At 35.9% G+C, this 21132-nt stretch overlaps 1 protein-coding gene across 11 annotated transcripts in view; it reads left to right on the top strand.

Moving 5' to 3' along the window:
• Positions 1-17545, top strand: part of AGFG1 (ArfGAP with FG repeats 1) — a 90049-nt gene extending 72504 nt beyond the window's left edge. For 4 of the 11 annotated variants that reach the window (XM_028831171.2, XM_028831176.2, XM_077957729.1 and 1 more), the window contains 4 exons: positions 6134-6181; positions 8034-8192; positions 9752-9843; positions 10756-11439. In XM_028831171.2, the coding sequence (XP_028687004.1) occupies positions 6134-6181; positions 8034-8192; positions 9752-9843; positions 10756-10815 (359 nt within the window). In that variant the 3' untranslated portion in view covers positions 10816-11439. Of the gene's footprint in view, positions 1-6133; positions 6182-8033; positions 8193-9751; positions 9844-10755 lie in introns of all 11 variants that reach the window. The other 7 variants (XM_077957726.1, XM_077957728.1, XM_028831173.2 and 4 more) reach the window with 4 other exon arrangements.
• The last annotated feature ends 3587 nt before the right edge of the window (positions 17546-21132 follow it).

Here is a 21132-nt window from a genome sequence, read left to right on the forward strand (position 1 = left end):
GTGGGTCTCTAAGGGCTTGCTTTTTGAATCTGGGTGCTCCTGTATTGGGTGCATATATATTTAGGATTGTTAGCTCTTCTTGTTGAATTGATCCCTTTACCATTATGTAATGGCCTTCTTTGTCTCTTTTGATCTTTGTTGGTTTAAAGTCTGTTTTATCAGAGACTAGGATTGAACCCCTGCTTTTTTTTTGTTTTCCATTTGCTTAGTAGATCTGTCTCCATCCCTTTATTTTGAGCCTGTGTATGTCTCTGTATGTGAGATGGGTCTCCTGAATACAGCACACTGATGGGTCTTGACTCCATCCAATTTGCCAGTCTGTGTTTTTTTTGTTTGTTTGTTTTTTGTTTTTTTTTTGAGACAGAGTCTCACTTTGTCACCCAGGCTGGAGTGCTGTGGCGTGATCTTGGCTCACTGCAGGCTCCGCCTCCTGGGTTCACACCATTCTCCCGCCTTGGCCTCCCGAGTAACTGGGACTACAGGCGCCCACCACCATGCCCAGCTAATTTTTTTGTATTTTTAGTAGAGACGGGGTTTCACCGTGTTAGCTAGGATGGTGTCGATCTCCTGACCTCGTGATCTGCCCACCTCGGCCTCCCAAAGTCAGTCTGTGTCTTTTAATTGGGGCATTTAGCCCATTTACATTTAAGGTTAATATTCTTACGTGTGAATTTGATCCTGTTATTTTGCTCGTTAGTTGATGCAGTTTCTTCCTAGCATTGATGGTCTTTACAATTTGACATGTTTTTGCAGTGACTGGTACTGGTTGTTCCTTTCCATGTTTAGTGCTTCCTTCAGGAGCTCTTGTAAAGCAGGCCTGGTGGTGACAAAATCTCTCAGCATTTGCTTGTCTGTAAAGGATTTTATTTCTCCTTCACTTATGAAGCTTAGTTTGGATGGATATGAAATTGTGGTTTGAAAATTCTTTTCTTTAAGAATGTTGAATATTGGCCCCCCACCCTCTTCTGGCTTGTAGAGTTTCTACTGAGAGATCTGCTTTTAGTCTAATGGGCTTCCCTTTGTGGGTAGCCCAACCTTTCTCTCTGGGTGCCCTTAACATTTTTTCCTTCATTTCAAGCTTGGTAAATCTGACAATTATGTATCTTGGCATTGCTCTTCTTGAGGATTATCTTTGTGGCATTCTCTGTATTTCTCAAATTTGAATGTTGGCCTGCCTTGCTAGGTTGTGGAAGTTCTCCTGGATACTATCCTGAAGAGTGTTTTCCAGCTTGGTTCCATTCTCCCTGTCACTTTCAGGTACACCAATCAGACGTAGTTTTGGTCTTTTCACATAGTCCTATATTTCTTGGAGGCTTTGTTTCTTTTTACTCTTTTTTCTCTAAACTTCTCTTCTCGCTTCATTTCATTCATTTGATCTTCAATCGCTGATACCCTTTCTTCCACTTGACTGAATCAGCTACTGAAGCTTGTGCATGCGTCATGTAGTTCTCGTGCTATGGTTTTCAGCTCCATCAGGTCATTTAAGATCTTCCCTATGCTGTTTGTTCTGGTTTGCCATTCGTCTAATCTTTTTTCAAGGTTTTTAGCTTCCTTGTGATGGGTTCGAACATTCTCCTTTAGCTCGGAGAAGTTTGTTATTACCGATCTTCTGAAGCCTACTTCGGTCAGCTCGTCAAAGTCATTTTCCATCCTGTTTTGTTCCGTTGCTGGCGAGGAGATGTGATGCTTTGGAGGAGAAGAGGCACTCTGGTTTTTAGAATTTCCAACTTTTCTGCTCTGGTTTCTCCCCATCTTTGTGGTTTTATCTACCTTTGGTCTTTGATGATGGTGACCTATGGATGGGGTTTTGGTGTGGATGTCCTTTTTGTTGATGTCGATGCTATGCCTTTCTGTTTGTTCATTTTCCTTCTAACAGTCAGGACCCACAGCTGCAGGTCTGTTGGAGTTTGCTGGAGGTCTACTCCAGACCCTGTTTGCCTCGGTATCACTAGCAGAGGCTGCAGAATAGCAAATATTGCAAAATAGCAAATATTGCTGCCTGATCCTTCCTCTGGAAGCTTTGTCTCAGAGGGGCACCAGGCTGTATGAGGTGTCAGTTGGCCCCTACTGGGAAGTGTCTCCCAGTTAGGCTACTAGGGGATCAGGGACCCACTTGAGGAGGCAGTTTGTCCATTCTCAGATCTCAAACTCCATGCTGGGAGAACCACTGCTCTCTTCAAAGCTGTCAGACAGAGACGTTTAGGTCTACAGAAGTTGCTGCTGCGTTTTGTTCAGCTGTGCCCTGTCCTCAGAGGTGGAGTCTATAGAGGCAGGCAGGCCTCGTTGAGCTGCGGTGGGCTCCACCCAGTTCAAGCTTCCTGGCTGCCGCCTCCCAGTTCCATCTAGGACTGCTGTGCTAGTAGTGAGCAAGGCTCCATGGGCGTGGGACTTGCCGAGCCAGGCATGGGATATAATCTTCTGGTGTGCCGTTTGCAAAGACCATTGGAAAAGTGCAGTATTAGGGCAGGAGTGTCCCGATTTTCCAGGTACCGTCTGTCACAACTTCCCTTGGCTAGGAAAGGGAATTCCTTGACCCCTTGCGCTTCCCGGGTAAGGGGATGCCCTGCCCTGCTTCAGCTCAGTCTGTGGGCTGCACTCACTGTCCAACCAGTGCCAATGAGATAAGCCCAGTACCTCAGTTGGAAATGCAGAAATCACCCTTCTTCTGAGTCGCTCAAGCTGGGAGCCGTTGACTGAAGCTGTTCCTATTTGGCCATCTTGGAACTCCCTTCTGGGGCTTTAGCTTTTTACAAAACTGTAATATTACATAGTAACTCTCATTAGGAGATTAGCCTGTTATGGCTTAATTTTCCGATTCTATGATATTTAGTTTTTTCCCCCCAGAGCCCTTAAATCTAATTAATAGAGGTAAAATAATTTTTAAATAGTGGGAAATTTTTATAACTCTTAGGTCTCTCCTTTGTCACTGAATGAATAGTTATTATTTCCTAGCATTTATTTTAATGAATGAATGGTTCCAAAGATTTTTTTCCCCAAGGAAAGGTACTTACTGAAATGCAGAGCTTGTTGGATGGTGTCTGGCCCTCATATCTTTGTTTTATTACCTAGGTGGAAACCGATTTGCTAAGATTAATGAATTTGCCTTAAAGTTTCATAATTCCGTAATGGCTGATCTGATATTAATACCCAGAATGCTTCTGAACCAACACTATTTTTGTTCCAGTACAGTTGCCTCCATATTTATACTTTAGTTTCACATTGATGAAACATACCAATTAATATTATGTACTATTCCTTGTATCTGAATACTTAGAAGGCTCACTTCACTTGCCTAGCATACTCTGGAAGTGAGGATTAATACAAAAAAGGGTTGGAGGTAGCTGAGCAAAAGCAAAGAAAAAACCGTAAGTAGAAAGTTACCTTGGGCTGTGAAGGACATATTTTGTTTATAGAATTGCTGCTGCTTTGCTCTCCCTGTGCTCTCACCCTCTCAGTTTACTCTTAATATTTGGACATCTCTAATATTTAATAATCTACAATTAGCATTTTAAAAAGGAACTGGAAATGAAAATTACCAATTTGGTAATTAAAACAAGAAAGACAGGAAAGTTGTAAAAATTAACACAATAGAAATAGTAAACTTGATAGCAGTCTGGAGGAAATATTTGTAAATCCTACATCTGATAAAGGACTTGTATTCAGAATATATAAAGAACTCGTAACAGCTAAATAATAAAAATAAAAAGACAACCCATTTAAAAAGTGAGTGAAATATTTGAATAGATATTTCCCTAAGAAGACATAGAGATGGTCAATAAAAGAAAAGACAACGATGAACAATGTAAGGAGGTAGAGAAAATGGAAACCTCATATATTGCTTGTGGGAATATAAAATGGTACAACGCCTTAGAAAACATTTTGGCAGTTCCTCAAAATGGTCATCATGGAGTCACCATATAACCTAGCAGAGTGCCACTATTAGGAATATACCAGAGAGAAATGAAAACATGTATCTGCACAAAAATTTGTACACAAATGTTCGTAGCATCAATATTTATCATCGCTAAGAAGTAGAAGCAACCCAAGTGCCCGTCAGCTGATGAAGCCAAATGTTGAATAGTCATACTGTGACAAAGTATTTGATAATAAAAAGTGATGAAGCATTGATAGATGCTACAATATGGATGGACCTTGAAAACATTCTGCTGAGCAAAAGAAACTCGTCACAAAAGGCCACATATTTGTGGTGCCATTTGTGTGAAATGTCCAGAATTGGAAAGAAAAAGTAGATCAATGATTGACGAGGGCTGGGTTTTAGTGGTGGGGCAGCATGGGAAGTGACAGCTGATAGGTATCATGTTTCTTTTGAGGGGCATGAAAATATTCTAAAATTAGATTGTGATGGTGGTTGTACAAGTCTGTGAATATATTTAAAGAAACATTGAATTCTATACTTTAAGTGAATGAGTTGTGTGTAGTATGTGAATTATATTTCAAAAAGCTGTAAAAAGTCTAAAAAAAGTATAGAGCAGTTCAGGACCAGAGCTTGGGGGGGCATCTTTGTTGCAGGCTGAGGTATAGTGATTAATACTGGTTAACAGTCACTGTTGGCTAAAAGTCAGTTTTTGCCAGTGCATTTTGTGAAACATGTCTCCTGTAACATTGTTAGCAAAATTCTATGGACAAGTGTTCTGTGTCTAAACACATATGAGAAATGCTGGAATAATCCACAATTTAATGTCATTAATGCAGTACTGCTGCAAGCCTGTAAAGTGCTTTAAGAAAGTAGATAAGACCTGGCACAGTGGCTCACGCCTGTAATCCCAGCACTTTGGGAGGCCGAGGCAGGCGGATCCTGAGGTCAGGAGATTGAGACCATCCTGGCTAACACGGTGAAACCCTGTCTGTACTAAAAATACAAAAAAAGTAGCTGGGCGTGGTGTCGGGCACCTGTAGTCCCAGCTACTCGGGAGGCTGAGGCAGGAGAATGGCGTGAACCTAGGAGGTGGAGCTTGCAGTGAGCTGAGATTGCGCCACTGCACTCCAGTCTGGGCGACAGAGCGAGACTCCGTCTCAAAAAGAAAAAAAAGAAAGTAGATAAATATAAAGGCCACATTTATCTTTCACAGGCCCTTCTCCCTCAGTTAACCTTTTTTTGTATTTGGAATACAGTGACACTTTAAGTTAGCAAGAAAGTTACATTCATTGAGTATTTATTGCAAAGCACTTTAATTTGTCGCTACATTTATTCACAGCAGCTTTGTGATCTCTATTCCTCCACCTCATTTGCAAATGAGGAAACTGAAGCTTATAAAATAAAGTAACATCATGCAACCAGAAAATGACAGAACCACAACTCAGAACCATTCAGTTTTTTAATTGTTCTTATGCCAATTTAAAAAGTATTCTAATTTTAAATCAATGGAAATACATTTTTGGTACAATCTTACTTCAGATTATTAAAACAAACAAACAAAAGATTATATTATTTAACAATTTAAGTTTACTTTGTATTAATTTATATGTAACCTGTCTGTTCTCAACATACCAGGTGAGTAAGATCTGTACAAGATGCATTTTTCTTTTTTCTCTCTCTCCTATTTAGCCGTTGTATTTTAACCTGTAAATACCGCTTACCTTTCTTTTGAACTAGAATATTTAATAATTTTTCCCTTGTAATACTTAATTAGTTCATTTGAGTTATTTGTGTATTTCTAGTTAATGTGCTGATTTGTAAATAAAACAATCTAGCATTGTTTATGCACTCTCCCCTAAGACTTGGTTTTGATCCTAAATGTAGATGCTGGATAGTGTCATATGATGCTATGAATAGCGTATTTAGATGTAGCTTATGATGCCTACAAAGTGTTTTTTAATGATTATGAAAAAGTTGATGCTTATTTAAAAAATTAATTTCATCACTATTTCTTAATTTGTTATTTATTATTCTAATCTCCCCTTTATTTCAAACAGTATAAATATTACAGTGTCATGAATATAGTTGAAATTAAAAGGCTGATTTTGTGAATGTATTTTTGTTATGTATTATGCTACCCCCTTAGCAACAGTACGCTCGAATTTTACAACTTCTTAATGAAACAAATATACTTTTATTTTAACAATAGTTATCCATAAATTAATTGACATTGGTCTCTTTATGGCTTTCCATAAGGCCTTTCTGGAGCAATGCATTCTCAAGTGTTTCCTCACGCTCATTTTGGTAGGTGGCCACAATTAATATCTAGATTTGTGTGGCAATTTGTCTACCTGCTTGTGGAAGCTTCTGCTAGTGTTCTGGATCCCTGCATGTGGAATTAAGTTTTTTTTTCCATGTTTTAAAATAGAATGGGCATGGATGTGTGGCATTGGGATTACATTGTATTTAAAATTACATGGAAATTTTTTTAGTGATTTATGTGTAAATGCTGAAAAGCATTACTGCTTACCTACATGGTCATATTAGAATGTTAATAGCCGTTTTGATTCTTTTTCTTGAGTTTGAATTCATGGTATTTTGAGTGATGCCTTTTTGATATACCAAACCATTTTACTGCATTATTCCATGGAGTTTGGTTTTGCTTAACTGTATCCAAGTTTTGCTTTTTAGTGCTCTCTTAAAGTGATTTGTCAAAGTTATGTCAGTGCATTGTTGTCTGTTATGAAGCCCTCCCATTACCCTTGCAGTCTGCTTATTATTATTTAATTCACCTGCTTCCCAATGGCCTGTTTTTCCTTTTTTTCGCATCAATAATAATAAAGTAGTTTTTTAATATTCTAATTAGGTTCATTGAGTAGAATTGCATTGTTACAAACATTACAACTACAGGGATTACTTTGGGCAACATCTGTAACTTGATTTTCAGCTTTTTAAAAATGAAAGACATTCTGTGTAACATTTTTTAGTGTTTAATTTCTGTGCCTTAAACCAATGAACAAATTGGTAAATTTTTAAAATCAGGAAATTTAGTGAATTTTCATGGTATTTTCATTGTATCATCCTTAGAATATTTCATTATGTAATTACTGGTAGTCTATATTTAAAGCAACATTATTGGCTCTTATTTTACTGAGACCCTTCCTAGAACACATAGTTGGAGGTTCTGTTTTTAATATTCACTGGTAATAAATAACATACTGTAAGTGAATAGTAAGTAGGGAAATGATGGCAGCGTTCCACATAGCAGGTGTTCACACACATTTCCCCCAACGTGATAATACTCTGTCCACCAAGTAATACCAGCTAGGCATGGCAAGCCAAGGAAGAATACAGTAGCATTGAACACTATGGCCATTTATTCTGCATTCTTTCTAAGAATGCTTATTTCATTTCTAATCTTTGTGGATTTCACACTAATTTTGATAGCTCAGTTGCCCTAACCTTCCTTCAGTCTTCGAAAGCTGTCTTCATTTACCTTCCAGAAGTGGGTGGGAATCCATGTGTGTGTGTATATATATATGGAATTGATTTAATAGGAACATGTCCTTTTAATTGCGTTAGTGTTGTTAAGAGAATATCTCTCCTTCTCTGGCTGTAGTCACAAAGCTGCATAGGTTCTGAGTGGTCTGCCTCTAACTAACTCTGTTTGTCCTATAAGTCCTGTCCTTTTTAGTGAACTATTTTTCAGTGGTTTTAAAATTTTTTTCCAGGAACACATATTACTTTATGGCAGATACTTCAGTAGATAAAATTTTGGCTGTTATTTTACTGCATATAACAAAACAAAACTAAGAACAAAAATGTATACTAGTTTACATATTAATTGCATAATCTTTAAAAAGCAGACAACTGTTTAGACTTGAATTTATAATATGAGAAATTTTCTTGGGATTTCAAACAACAGCTTTGGTAGTTTCATTCTGGTCATTGTGTTTTAGAAGAATAAAATTTCTACAGGGTTATGTTAAACTGTAGTGCTAAAACTCGTTGTTAACTTTGTTGGAATTTTGGAATTAACCCTGCCTTTAATGTACATCTTAGTATTTTTCAAGGTGAATGATGTCTTTTTTACAGTGTTGTGAGAAACTGAGTATGTCCTGTTGTATGTAACTGATCAGCCCTTCTCTTCTGTCAGCGGCAACCTTTGGCACTGCATCCATGAGCATGCCCACGGGATTCGGCACTCCTGCTCCCTACAGTCTTCCCACCAGCTTTAGTGGCAGCTTCCAGCAGCCTGCCTTTCCAGCCCAAGCAGCTTTCCCTCAACAGACAGCTTTTTCTCAACAGCCCAATGGTAAGATCTAACATTTGGCGAGCTGTAAGTTCATTTTATGTATCCTTTTTATGTCATAATGTTGTGTGCTTGGGCAGAAAGACTTTTCTAAAGAATACTATACTATTGTCTACTGAATTTTACTACACAAAAATAAAAGCTTTTGGTGATTTGAACCTCAGAAAGCTAAGTGATTTTGTAAGTTTTTGTGAGCAGGTTACAATTTATGGGAAATCAGTGACTCTGTAAAGAGTATCCTGTCATTCTCAGAATTTCTGTTGCCTTTTTCTGATTAATTTGTCTTACAAGCCTCTTGATTTTAAAAGGAGAATTTATAGACCTAGAATGTTGGGGTTTTTTTTTCCTTTCTTCACAGAAATGTGTACCTTTTTGTGTGTGAAATAGACTGCTTTTCTAATTTTTCTAATTTAACTATACTGTAGTTAGAGTTTGTTATTAGATTTTAGGAAGAGACAAGATTAACTCAACGATTTTTACCTATTTCTGTCATTTGCTCAAGTTTGAAGTGCATAGATTTGAAGATTCTTGAATCACAACTACATGTTTTCTTTTTTTTTTTTTAAGTAAGTGGTTATTTAAAAATCTGAAATATGAGCCAAACGTGGTGGCTTATGCTTGTAATCCCAGCACTTTGGGAGGCCGAGGCAGGTAGATCTGAGCTCGGGAATTCGAGACTAGCCTGACCAACATAGAGAAACCCCATCTCTACTAAAAATACAAAATTAGCCGGGCGTGATGGTGGATGCCTGTAATCCCAGCTATTCAAGAGGCAGGAGAATCACTTGAACCCGGGAGGCGGAGGTTGCGGTGAGCTGAGACCGCCATTGCACTCCATCCTGAGCAAAAAGAGCAAAACTCCGTCTCAAAAAAAAAAAAAGTTCTGAAATATGGACTGTGGAAGAGCCATAAGTAATAAAAATATTTCCTACAAATACTGTGATGTTTACATAGAAATCATTGGGTTGTCTGCATGGCCTGTCCCAAATAGTCACAAGCTCATCTAGTAACAAAATCCTATAAATTTTAGTTATTAAGACAAGTTAGAATGAAAGAGCTGAATGAAAGTTCTGTTGGCGAGTGTGGTGGCTCACGTCTGTAATCCCACCACTTTAAGAGGCCAAGACAGGTGGATCACTTGAGTTCGGGAGATTGAGACCAGCCTGGACAACATAGTGAAACCCTCTCTCTACAAAAAATACAAAAATTAGCTGGGCATGGTGACATGTGCCTGTAGTTCCATCTACTCAAGAGACTGAGGTGGAAGGATCACCTGAGCCCTGGAGGTTGAGGCTGCAGTGAGCCATGATCGTGCCACTGGACTCTGGCCTGGGCAGTAGAGTGAGATCCTGTCTCAAAAAAAAAGAAAAAAGTTATTTTAAGACATGCTACAGTAAGTTTGTCTTTGGTATCTGAAAGAGCTTGAGGCCTAACAACTTAACTTTGACATTTTATTTTTGCTGCTCTGGTAGGAATTTCTCTGAAAGTTATTACGAGACTTTATAAGCATCAGATTGTCTCTTGAAGATGTAGGTTATAATTGGTGGTTCTGTTTTAACAAGGTGCAGGTTTTGCAGCATTTGGACAAACAAAGCCAGTGGTAACCCCTTTTGGTCAAGTTGCAGCTGCTGGAGTATCTAGTAATCCTTTTATGGTAAGCAAAACTTAAAATTAAGTACTTTATAAGTTGTTAAATCTTATTTTCAAATTAGGAATAGCAGGCTGTAAGGCCGGGCATGGTGGCTTACGCCTGTAATTGTAGCACTTTGGGAGGCCGAGGCGGGCAGATCGCAAGGTCAGGAGATTGAGACCATCCTGGCTAACACGATGAAACCCTGTCTCTACTAAAAATACAAAAAAATACAAAAAATTAGCCAAGCACAGTGGCGGGTGCCTGTAGTCTAGCTACTTGGGAGGCTGAGGCAGGAGAATGGTGTGAACCCAGGAGGTGGAGCTTGCAGTGAGCTGAGATTGCACCACTGCACTCCAGCCTGGGCAACAGAGCGAGACTCTGTCTCAAAAAAATAAAAATAAAGGAATAGCAGGATGTTAATACTTTTAGATGGTATTTGGTGTTCTATTGATATGAGTGACATCATAAGATTGTACAAATTGACACAGAGCCATTATGTGTGATCCTTTTCTGACCTTTTAAAAAAATTAGTTGCAAATCAAAGCGTTGACAGTAGATCAACTGTTTTATAATATGAAACTTACTTGCTTTCTTGTCAAAATAACACTTTATGAGAGGCCCTAGGAATTAGTGAACATAAAAAAGAGGCCTTAAGAGTCAGAAGTTTTGTTTGAATCACAAGTGCTTTTCTAAGACCATTCTAACATTCTTTTTAGAATCTATTACAAGAACTGTATGAAATAATGGATATGAAAGACACATAGTAGTTTGATATAGCATATTGCCAATAACAAATATTGTTGCCAATAATTTAAAAAATAATTCTTAACCAAAAAGTCTAATTAAATAAAATTAAGTTCAGTTTAATGTTTTTGTATTTTGTACATGCACCAGTTTTGTCTCTTTATTTATTTGTCTTATGTTTTCCTTTAGACTGGTGCACCAACAGGACAATTTCCAACAGGAAGCTCATCAACCAATCCTTTCTTATAGCCTTATATAGACAATTTACTGGAACGAACTTTTATGTGATCACATTACATCTCTCCACCTCTTGCACTGTTGTCTTGTTTCACTGATCTTAGCTTTAAACACAAGAGAAGTCTTTAAAAAGCCTGCATTGTGTATTAAACACCAGGTAATATGTGCAAAACCGAGGGCTCCAGTAACACCTTTTAACCTGTGAATTGGCAGAAAAGGGTAGCGGTATCATGTATATTAAAATTGGCTAATATTAAGTTATTGCAGATACCACATTCATTATGCTGCAGTACTGTATATATTTTTCTTAGAAATTAGCTATTTGTGCATATCAGTATTTGTAACTTTAACACATTGTTATGTGAGAAATGTTACTGGGGAAATAGATCAGCCACTTTTAAGGTGCTGTCATATATCTTGGAATGAATGACCTAAAATCGTTTTAACCATTGCTACTGGAAAGTTACAGAGTCAAAATTGGAAGGTTTTATTCATTCTTGAATTTTTCCTTTCTAAAGAGCTCTTCTATTTATACATGCCTAAATTCTTTTAAAATGTAGAGGGATACCTGTCTGCATAATAAAGCTGATCATGTTTTGCTACAGTTTGCAGGTGAAAAAAATAAATATTATAAAATATGCTATTGTTTTTGTGTTCTTGCTGCAATGCCTTTACCAAAGTGGCCTTAAATATGAGTAGTGAATTGAGAACATCTTGAATTCTTAAAAGACTTCTTAGTGACTTTTTATAAAAAGGCCATGTAGAAAATTTATTAAAACTACTATGACTGCTACATTCAGGAATATGCCAATGGTAAAGCATTTAAATGTAGCTTGTCAGATTACTATAATCCTTCTAATTTCTTTGCAGCTTATTAATTTTGTGAAATTTGTATATATGAAGAATTTGCATGTATGTGTATTTACAAATTTTTCTAAGTATCTTGAATTCTCAGACTGCAGAAGGCCTATTTTAACTATTGATTTTTAAAAAAAAAAAATCTTGTCTTTGAATGTATTGGAAGTTGACATGCATTAACTGTGACATTATTGCACCTCAGTTTTTTTTCTTTCTTTTTTGGGCAAACTGATATTATCTGTAGGATATTTATGTTTGTTTTTTGGGGGAAAGAAACTGGAACTCAGTGTTACCTTAAAGTGATGGAATACTTTGTTTTAAAGGAAGAGATAATAAGTTTAGTTATATTTTTTTGTTAATATTCAAATGAACTTCTTTAAGTATCTATGTACAGTAATGCCTCTTTCATCTAGAGGTAATCTGGCAGTCTCGTGAAAACCGAACACAACTCAGAAACTTGGAATCATTCTTTTTAAAAATGCCTTTGAGCAACCCATATAAGTCACAAAGTCTGTGTGTTAGAGCTTATGCATTTGTTTATATGAGAGATTTTAATAAATTTGATTATTTGCTTGTCCAGACTGTTGGCAGTTTAGAAGGGATGGCTTGAAAGGAAGGAGACTGAAAAAAACTCTGAGGAGCATACACTGTCCAAGGCCATTAGTGTAAGGACCACTAGCAGGCCTAGAGGACATCACTATACTACATCATCTGATGATCGTTCTTTATTATGCCTCTAGGTAATTAAGTAAAGGTGAAATTGCATACACAGATATGTAGTACATATTTTAAAAGTTTTATCTTAAATTGATTAAAACTTTTTTAAAAGCTTTGGTATTAAAAGAGGTAAACATCAGTTTCCTCAAACATTTTATTCATGTTGAATGCCTTTTTGCAATGATGAATGAGTTGTTATAGTATTTTAAAACCTGTATAGTGTTTTAGACTTGTTAAAACATTGCTGTCTAGTGTACATCTAGCTGAAAGTGTGGTTTATCTGAACCGTTTTAATAAGCAGGATGACTGGGAAATCTCTGCCCCTTTTCTGAGCAGTATGCCTCTTCTTTTAGAATTAAATAAATTAAATGAGGTCCAGGTGTGTGTTGATGTAGACTTGAAATGTCTCTACATTTTGGAGGACTTCCTCAGCCCTTTTCATTGAGGGAAAATATATTTGAATTTCTGTTTTAGAGTGTATCGGGTCCCAGTTGATTCATGTGTACAAAGTTATGCTACCTAATTACAGGCCATTACCCAAATAACCTACCAGGCTTTCCACCTGAGTAGTAAATTAAACGATTGTTATCAAAATAATTTTAAAGACTATTTCTTTTTCTGGGTAACTATTGAAGTTTGTAATTAAATGGGAGCTCTTACTGACTTTATCGCTTATAAAATAGAAATGTTTAGTTTAAGAAGAGACCCAACTTGGGTATGTTGGTGTGAGAGCCTGTGAGTCCTAGCTACCCTGGAGGTGAGGTGGGAACATCACTTGAGCCCAGGAGTTGGAGGCTGCAGTGAGCTACGATCACACCACTGCACACCAGCCTGGGTGATAAAGTGAGATCCTATCTCTAAAAAATAAAAAGAGGAGAGGTAGCTTTAAAGTGGTTTTTCTCGTGATACTCACTGTTTATTATTAAAGAAAATCAGCTTTCGTTAGACTTTTACATTCAGATTTATTCTAGTTTTATACAGACCATCAAAATTATGTTGAGTACTGAGAAGGAGAAAAAATCCTGGAAGGTAACAAGGCTGAAGACCTTCAGATTTCCTGGCTTACTGGTTTAGTCAGATCATTTTTCCTGTTCAGGTATCTGCAGGTATCCCTGTTCAGCAAAGATCTTTTTTCAGGATGGCAATCTTCTGACATAATTTAAAAACATTTTTTCCTCATTTTTTGAAATAGAGAATATTTTACTATTTTTGTGAAAATAGAGTTTTGGTTATCACTTTCTTCCTTAAAATAATTCCTTCTGTTAATTTGTAAAAGCACATTTCATGCTTTACCTGTGAGATTCCCTGCCCCCTACACACACACCCACTTAAGTAAAGTTCCCGTCAGTTGGCAGCATGGAGAGGGTGACCTGGCTGCTGCTTTACCATGGTACCAGCATCTCTGGAGCATCTTAGTTTCAGGACCATAATGCTTATGAGGATCCCCAAACAGCTTTGGTGATGTAGCTTATATCTCTGATAATTAAAATTAGCTTATATCTCTGTATTAAAATTAATACTGAGATATTTTAAAAACATTTATTTTAATATAACAGTAATAAACTAATAACTTGCTAACATAAATAACATTTTTGATAAAAATGACTTTTCCAGAACAAAAACTAATGAGAACAGGAACATTGTTTTACATTTTGTGCATTTTAAAAAATCTGGCTTAGTAAAAGCAGTGAAATTTTCATATTGCTTTTGCATTCTAAATTAAAAATTACACAGCATACACACACTCCTCCACTGTGCACTTGTGAGATCATGAGAATGAAAACTATATAATGTCTCAGTAGTACAATGAAAATAGTTTGACCTTTCACACCCTTTCAAAGAAAGTGTTATAGGGGCCCTTAAGGGTCTCCAGACTCTTTGAGAACCACTATACTTTAAATTTGTGTATTTCTAGAACAGTATTTACTTGTAGGGCAAACATACTACTCCCTGGGTTTTTTGTTTGTTTGTTTGCTAGTGAGAAAAACTGAAATTGCAGACTTTTTAACACTACCTGAAGGTAATAATAGCAGTGGTATTATAGGGTGTGTATGAGATAGTTATTTGCAAACGATTTTCATATTTTATCTCTTACAATCCCTGCAGTGGACCCGTACTTTTAGGATGAAAGAAGCAAAGCATAGGGAGGTGAAGCTAGTGGCAGCTTTTGCTCTGGGGAACAGATTTGGATTCAAATGCTGTCACATTTATGTACAAATGCATTCTTAATATTTTGAAATTCTGAACAAGTTCTATATCTTGTATATCTAAAACAAACTTTAATCACTTGAATCCCTTTCATAATTTGATGAAATCAGTACAGTTTATTCTTTTTTTTTTTAAACTTTAGAAGTAAATTAATATGGTAACTAGTGGAGCGTGCTTTAAATTGAAGACTCATCTGAAGTATCACAGACTCCGATTTTGTAAAGCATTCCACCTTTATTGATACAGTTTGTGGCCTATACACTTTTAAAATTTAGTTTTTAAAAGATGGTATTAAATTTTGTATTAAATTAGCCTGTTGTATTCATCCTCATTAGTAGTTAAATTTTTCTTTTTATATTTTAAAACTTAGTGACATTAAACTTTTCATGTGGTTGGTTGTGAACAAATGAATATATAACCACGATGTAATCCAGTGTTGTGCTGCTGCTGAATGTTTAACAACCATCTTTCATGAAAGAAAAAAGGCCCTGTTTTGTAGTGTTTACTAATATTTGTGGTATAAATACTGTCTTCATGGTGATTTTACCTGCCAATCTGATGTCATTAAATGCAGTTTGATGAAAGAGATAGCAAACCAGTGGCTCTCCCAAGCCTTTGCAAACCAGCACAGCAAAGGACATAAATTTCCACAACTCATTAATTAAATGTATTGGTCATTTGATTATTATATCCAGTATTTGAAGAGCTTTTATATTGTTAATTCATTTGGCAAGCATTTGGACACTTGTTTATTTTTAGAGATATACTGGGCACCTGAGGTATTTAATCTGCAAAGACCCAAGTTTTGTGAAGCTTGGTTTTAAAAAGTCCAATTATTGTGCTCTTATAGGGGTTGCACATTCAACGCTTACACTGAATTCTGTCTGCAGTTCTGTTTTGTGTGACCAGCACAGTGTTTTAAAATGTTGCACTCCGAATCCAACTTTTTAAAATGGGGCATGTGCTCTTAAGGTGACCACTAGCTTACCACTCCCAGTTTTTCTTAGTCTCAAACATTCACATGCTTTTCAAGGCCTTTGAGTTGGCAAATCCTGAATATATAGTGAAGGTAGGAAATGGCTCTTCTTATGCCACATGTTAGTCTGATTTTGAAGTCAGTTGTATAAGGTTGGGCTGACAGTGGTATTTTCCAGTGAAGACTATTGCCAAGAATGCATATCATTCTGCTTATTTTATTCTAGTGGAAAAAAATTCAGTGTATATTTAAGTGTATTTTTGAAATCTGTGCTTGTCCAACACAGGGCTGTAGGGGCTGATGAAAAGAGAATGATGTGATTTGAGCTTTTATAAAAAAAAAGATACAATGATCCTGGATAAAATATTTTAGATGGTGGTTAAAATGCCCATAGATTAATTTTTTATTGGTTCTCTGAAATCTCGAAATGTTATCCAAGTTACAATTTAAGCAATGAGAGTAAAATTTGAATTCTAAATTCTCAGCATCTTCCCATAATCTTGAATGGAGAGACAGAGGAAGCAAATGCCAAGGAGCCTTCTAATTTTGACTATATGATCATTAACTAAAGGCAGCAAGGGGTTGTAAACTAATCTTATATAGTCAATGTTTCATAGAATGCTTTGGTTACAATCAGGTTTTTTAAAGACTTTAAAGGTTTTTTGTATGTTATATGCTTATGATTTCTAAAAATTATGCAGTATACACAAAGGGCATAAAGTCAAAAAGTATGTCTCCCTCTGTGACTTATTCTCACACCCCAGCGGTATATAATTTCTTGTATTCTTGTATAGTCTTTCAGAAATGTTATTCATTTTATATATGGTTCCCTATATATATGCCTCTTCCTGTTCTTCCTTATTTTAAATGTTCAATTTTGTGACTTGGTTCTTATTTAACTTGGTTGTCTTTCCATATTGCCACATCCAGCTCTCACTCATTATTTTAATGTCTCCAGGATTCCATTATATGGATGTCCCTTTGGGAGAACATTTGTTTATAGACTTTTCTACTAAGTATATTGTTACAATGATAATATCCTTATGCATATATGAAGATTACTCTTGATTCTGCCTGACTGGAAACTTCATTAATAAAGTAGACATCATTCTATTTTGAGGCTCACCAGCTGTGTAGGTATGATCTTGTGCTTCCATTTAAGAAATTCTTCCATTTAAAGAAGAAAAAAAATCTCTCTAATTGACTATCTGAAGATACATGAAAAATCCTATGCTTTTAAATTAAACAATTAAGGCAGTCAGTTCATTGAAAGATTGTGCAAGTTCACATCTATTTTGCATCTTAATTTTTTCATTGTCCCTACTCATGACTCTAAATAAATAAAGTGCATGGCTTGGGGCTATATTTTGTTTTGCAGTTTGTTGGTATGTGCCTTTCCTTATCTATATTAGCTTAGACTATACCTTATTTTTAAGAAGAGAAAGTGGAAATTAACTATGGCAAAATCTGTTTTGGCACAACCATGTTTGTTCATTATTCAAAATTAGCTTCCTATGCTTTAGAAAAAATGTGAGTTATTACTCTGAAAGTTCTGATTCTGATTCCTCATGGTTTAGAGCCCAGAAATATCTTAACATGTCTTTGCTGTTAGTCAAGCACAGGATTTGTTTCCTGCAAAAGTTTATTTTCAGTGAAGAATACTTGTCCTAATAGCTGATAGAAAGTACCTTTGCACTTTAAATCCTAGGAATAGCGAACAAGGAACGTACTGAGAAGTTCAAAAGAAAGAGTAACAGGACCTTCTAGTCAGCAGGGCATGTTTGGAAAATGTTAATACACCATGATTTTTGAAGACCAATTTTAGTTCAGGAGGTGGTTTTAAATATTGGATGAAAACTTACAGGCTGATATCAATATTCATTTCTGAAATACTTTAGTATGATAAATTTGGTTAAGTTCTTGTTCATTGTGAAATACTGTTGGAAGAATTTTTTTCAAAATAAAGACTTCTGAATTTGTGTACCATTTGGAAATAGCCTCTTTCATTTAAATGAGTATCAAATCTGGAAAACTGAAATAATATTTTTTCCTTTCGTCACTCACATTATGCATTCCTGTAAAGCAGCTCATGCATTTACTTCCAGCTTAACCTGTTTTCCATTAATTAATAACTTTTGCCATTTTTTTGTTTTTTTAATTAAAAAGTCTTCCTTTTTAAAAAGCAGGATCTATTTGTTACTTAATTTGCAATATTTTTTCTTCAGAGGTGGATTTTTTTTTTTCTTGAGCACACATTGATATAAGTTGGTTTTAAGAAAACATTGTAATGGGATTTTACTTACCTTACCACTGTTGAAATTTGGAAGGTAAATCCTGAACTGTGTGTGTCACATCCCTAATCTTATTTCCCTGTAGTGGTCACTGACTATTATTTGTTATGAGTCCATCTTGGTTATTCTGTACATCTTGTTTAAATTATTTTCACTAACCATCACCAGAGCAGAAAATTTTGTTTCCTTAGAATCAATGAGTATTTCCACCACCCGAGGGTGGGGGACAAGGAGAGAACTAATGTTTGTTTTAGCCTCTTTAATGAGAAACTATTCAAATTATTTTTCTTCATATTTTTTTCTCAAGTGGTATGCTAATGATTTTTGCTGACCTCAAGATCTGGGGCTCTGTGAAAAGTACTATACCAGAGTCAAATTGCCCATGTTCTTTTCTGCCGTTAACTGGCTTTGGGTTGGGAAATTCAGATAATTCCACTTTTCCAACTTTAAAATGAGATCTCTTTCAAAACAAGATTCTCCACAGCCATTTGGAATATGTGTTTAAATTAGTAATGCTTTGGAAATTGGAATTAAACTTTTCAGAATAATAGCTGTTAGGCCGGGCTCAGTGGCTCACGCCTGTAATCCCAATAGTTTGGGAGGCCGAGGCGGGCGGATCACCTGAGGTCAGAAGTTTGAGACCAGCCTGGCCAACATGTTAAAACCCCATCTCTATTAAAAATACAAAAATTAGGCATGGTTGGCGGGTGCCCGTTGTCCCAGCTACTTGGGAGGCTGAGGCAGGAGAATCACTTGAACCAGGGAGGTGGAGGTTGCAGTAAGCTGAGATTGCGCCACTGCACTTAGAGCCTGGGCAACAAGAGTGAGATTCTGTCTCAAAAAATAATAATTTAAGAGCTGTTAGATTGAACATATGAAACGTTTTTGTAGATAAAAATTGCCAAGTGTCAGCAACTTTGACGATTTTTAAATCACCAACTTGTGCCATTTATCTCATATAATTGATCCCATTTAATGGATACAAAAACCCTTTAAGGCAGTATTTGTCAGAAGAAAACACAAGTGTTCGCTTGGCCTGGATTGCACAGCTAATTACTAAGTGGCAGGAGCAGAATTCTGACTTTAAAATTAATCTTCCTGTCAATATTGTATTCCTACTTTGAAGCTCCTCATTCTAGCAGTTTTAATGAGTATGGATATTTTTTTAAAAAAACACCTGTTTCACAAGCACTGTTGGAAACTGTAAGGACTACTCATAGCCTTCCTACACCAAATGTTCCAACTTTGGGTTTTTTTCCTTCCACATTTGCTTCTTGTCAATGTGAAACATTTTGTTGTAATCATAACCAGTTAATTTTTAACCCATTTATGCCTAGTGTTCCATTATTGGAACGCTAAGCTTGTGGGAGTTATATCCTGCTCAAGGTCATTGCCAACGTCTAATTTTTCACAAAAAATTTTGCAGCTTCCGGCATAAATGAATTAATACTGAATTTTTCCTGCATACCAGTTTTCTTCCAAACAAAATACATTTACATTTATTATTTTTTCTGATGGTGAAAATACATACTTATTGTAAGGAATTTGAAAATAGAGAAAAGTTTATAATCTTATGCGGGTATAAGTATGTCTGGATTGTGTTTTATGGATAAGTACAAAGACTTCTTACAGAATGGCATCATATTATGCTTACTATTTTGTAACCTTTTCCTCAATATATCATGGTTTTCTTTCAGTGTCAAATATAGATGCAGATTCTTTTCCAATGAAGTTTCATTGTATGGAGTTCTCATAATTAATCTCCATGACAGATGTTGATATTTCCAGTTTTCAACATTAGGAATTTTACCTGTGTTTTTATTTTACCCGTACACATGATTTGGAGTCATGTTTTCTTAGAAATTGAATTGCGGAGTGAACAGTGTACATCTTAAGGACATTGATACGTCTCCTCTTCTGTACTGTAATGTAGATTTTATGGTCATTTGTCATTTTTCATAATGTTAATTGAATATTAATTGAATTTAACTTTTCATTTGGATTATGTCTTGGAATTAAATATTTGTAAATTATACTATTGTAAGGATTGTAAGGATTAACGTTCTCTCAGCTTACTATTTAAAGAGATTGTTTTAATTTATGGAATACCAAAAAGGGCACTTGGGCCATTTTTATTCCAGTTCTTATTTAATGATTGCTAATTTCAGGGGATTCTTTCTTTTTTTCTTTTTTTTTTTTTTTATTACTGGTGAGTTTGGTTTTTTTCGTGATTTTCTACTTGCATTTTCTCATTTGTAAATTGTCTTAAAAGTTTATTTTAAGGCATTGGATTAACTAAATTTACATTTTTATTCATTATATCTCATTGTTTTGGGATTACAGAGGCACAAACTAGAATTTCTATTGCTAATGATGTCATTTAACTTTTAGGCTGAATAACTTAATTTGTAATCTAGAGATCGAAAAATCTAGATAACTCCTAAACTTCCTTCTAGTTGCATAATTTTTAAAAAAATCAGTAAAGGATAACTTACTCAGATTCTCTGGTTGAACTGGTTGTTATTCAGACTTAAAAGCTTATTTCTTCACTCTACACTGTAAAACACAGAAATGACTGTTGTATTTTTTTGTTTGTTTTTTTTTTTTTTTTGGTGTGTTTCACTGTGATGTGTCTGAATGTGGATGTTTTGTTTTTGTGTTTTGCATGGGATTTGATATGCTTGAATCTGTATTGGGTGTGTGTGGGGGTGGGGGGTGTGTGTGTGTGTTGCTACCAGCTCTGCAAGTTTCTCAACCATCCTGTATTCAAGTATTATTTGCCCTATTTTCTGCATTAACTTTTAAGGTTTATAAATGTTTTAAAGAAGGAACCAAGTAAAATTATTTGGAATCCTTGAAGGATTTTAAACATTTAAAATGTTTACGGTTATCAGTATGAATTCAGACTAAATTTGTATAAAGTTATCACAGAAGAATATAAATTTAGAACACATATAATTTTAGAACAGTACTGTTTCAGCCTTTCTATTTTAGTTGCTTACTGTATATGGGTAGTGTCATGCGTGTCCGTGTGAAGAGACCACCAAAACAGGCTTTGTGTGAGCAACATGGCTGTTTATTTCACCTGGGTGCAGGCGGGCTGAGTCCAAAAAGAGAGTCAGCGAAGGGAGATAAGGGTGGGGGCCGTTTTATAGGATTTGGGTAGGTAAAGGAAAATTACAGTCAAAGGGGGGTTCTCTGGCAGGCAGGAGTGGGGGTCACAAGGTGCTCAGTGAGGGAGCTTTTTGAGCCAGGATGAGCCAGGAAAAGGAATTTCAC

The sequence above is a fragment of the Macaca mulatta genome, chromosome 12, assembly GCF_049350105.2.
Source record: "Macaca mulatta isolate MMU2019108-1 chromosome 12, T2T-MMU8v2.0, whole genome shotgun sequence".
Classification (NCBI taxonomy): Eukaryota; Metazoa; Chordata; class Mammalia; order Primates; family Cercopithecidae; genus Macaca; species Macaca mulatta.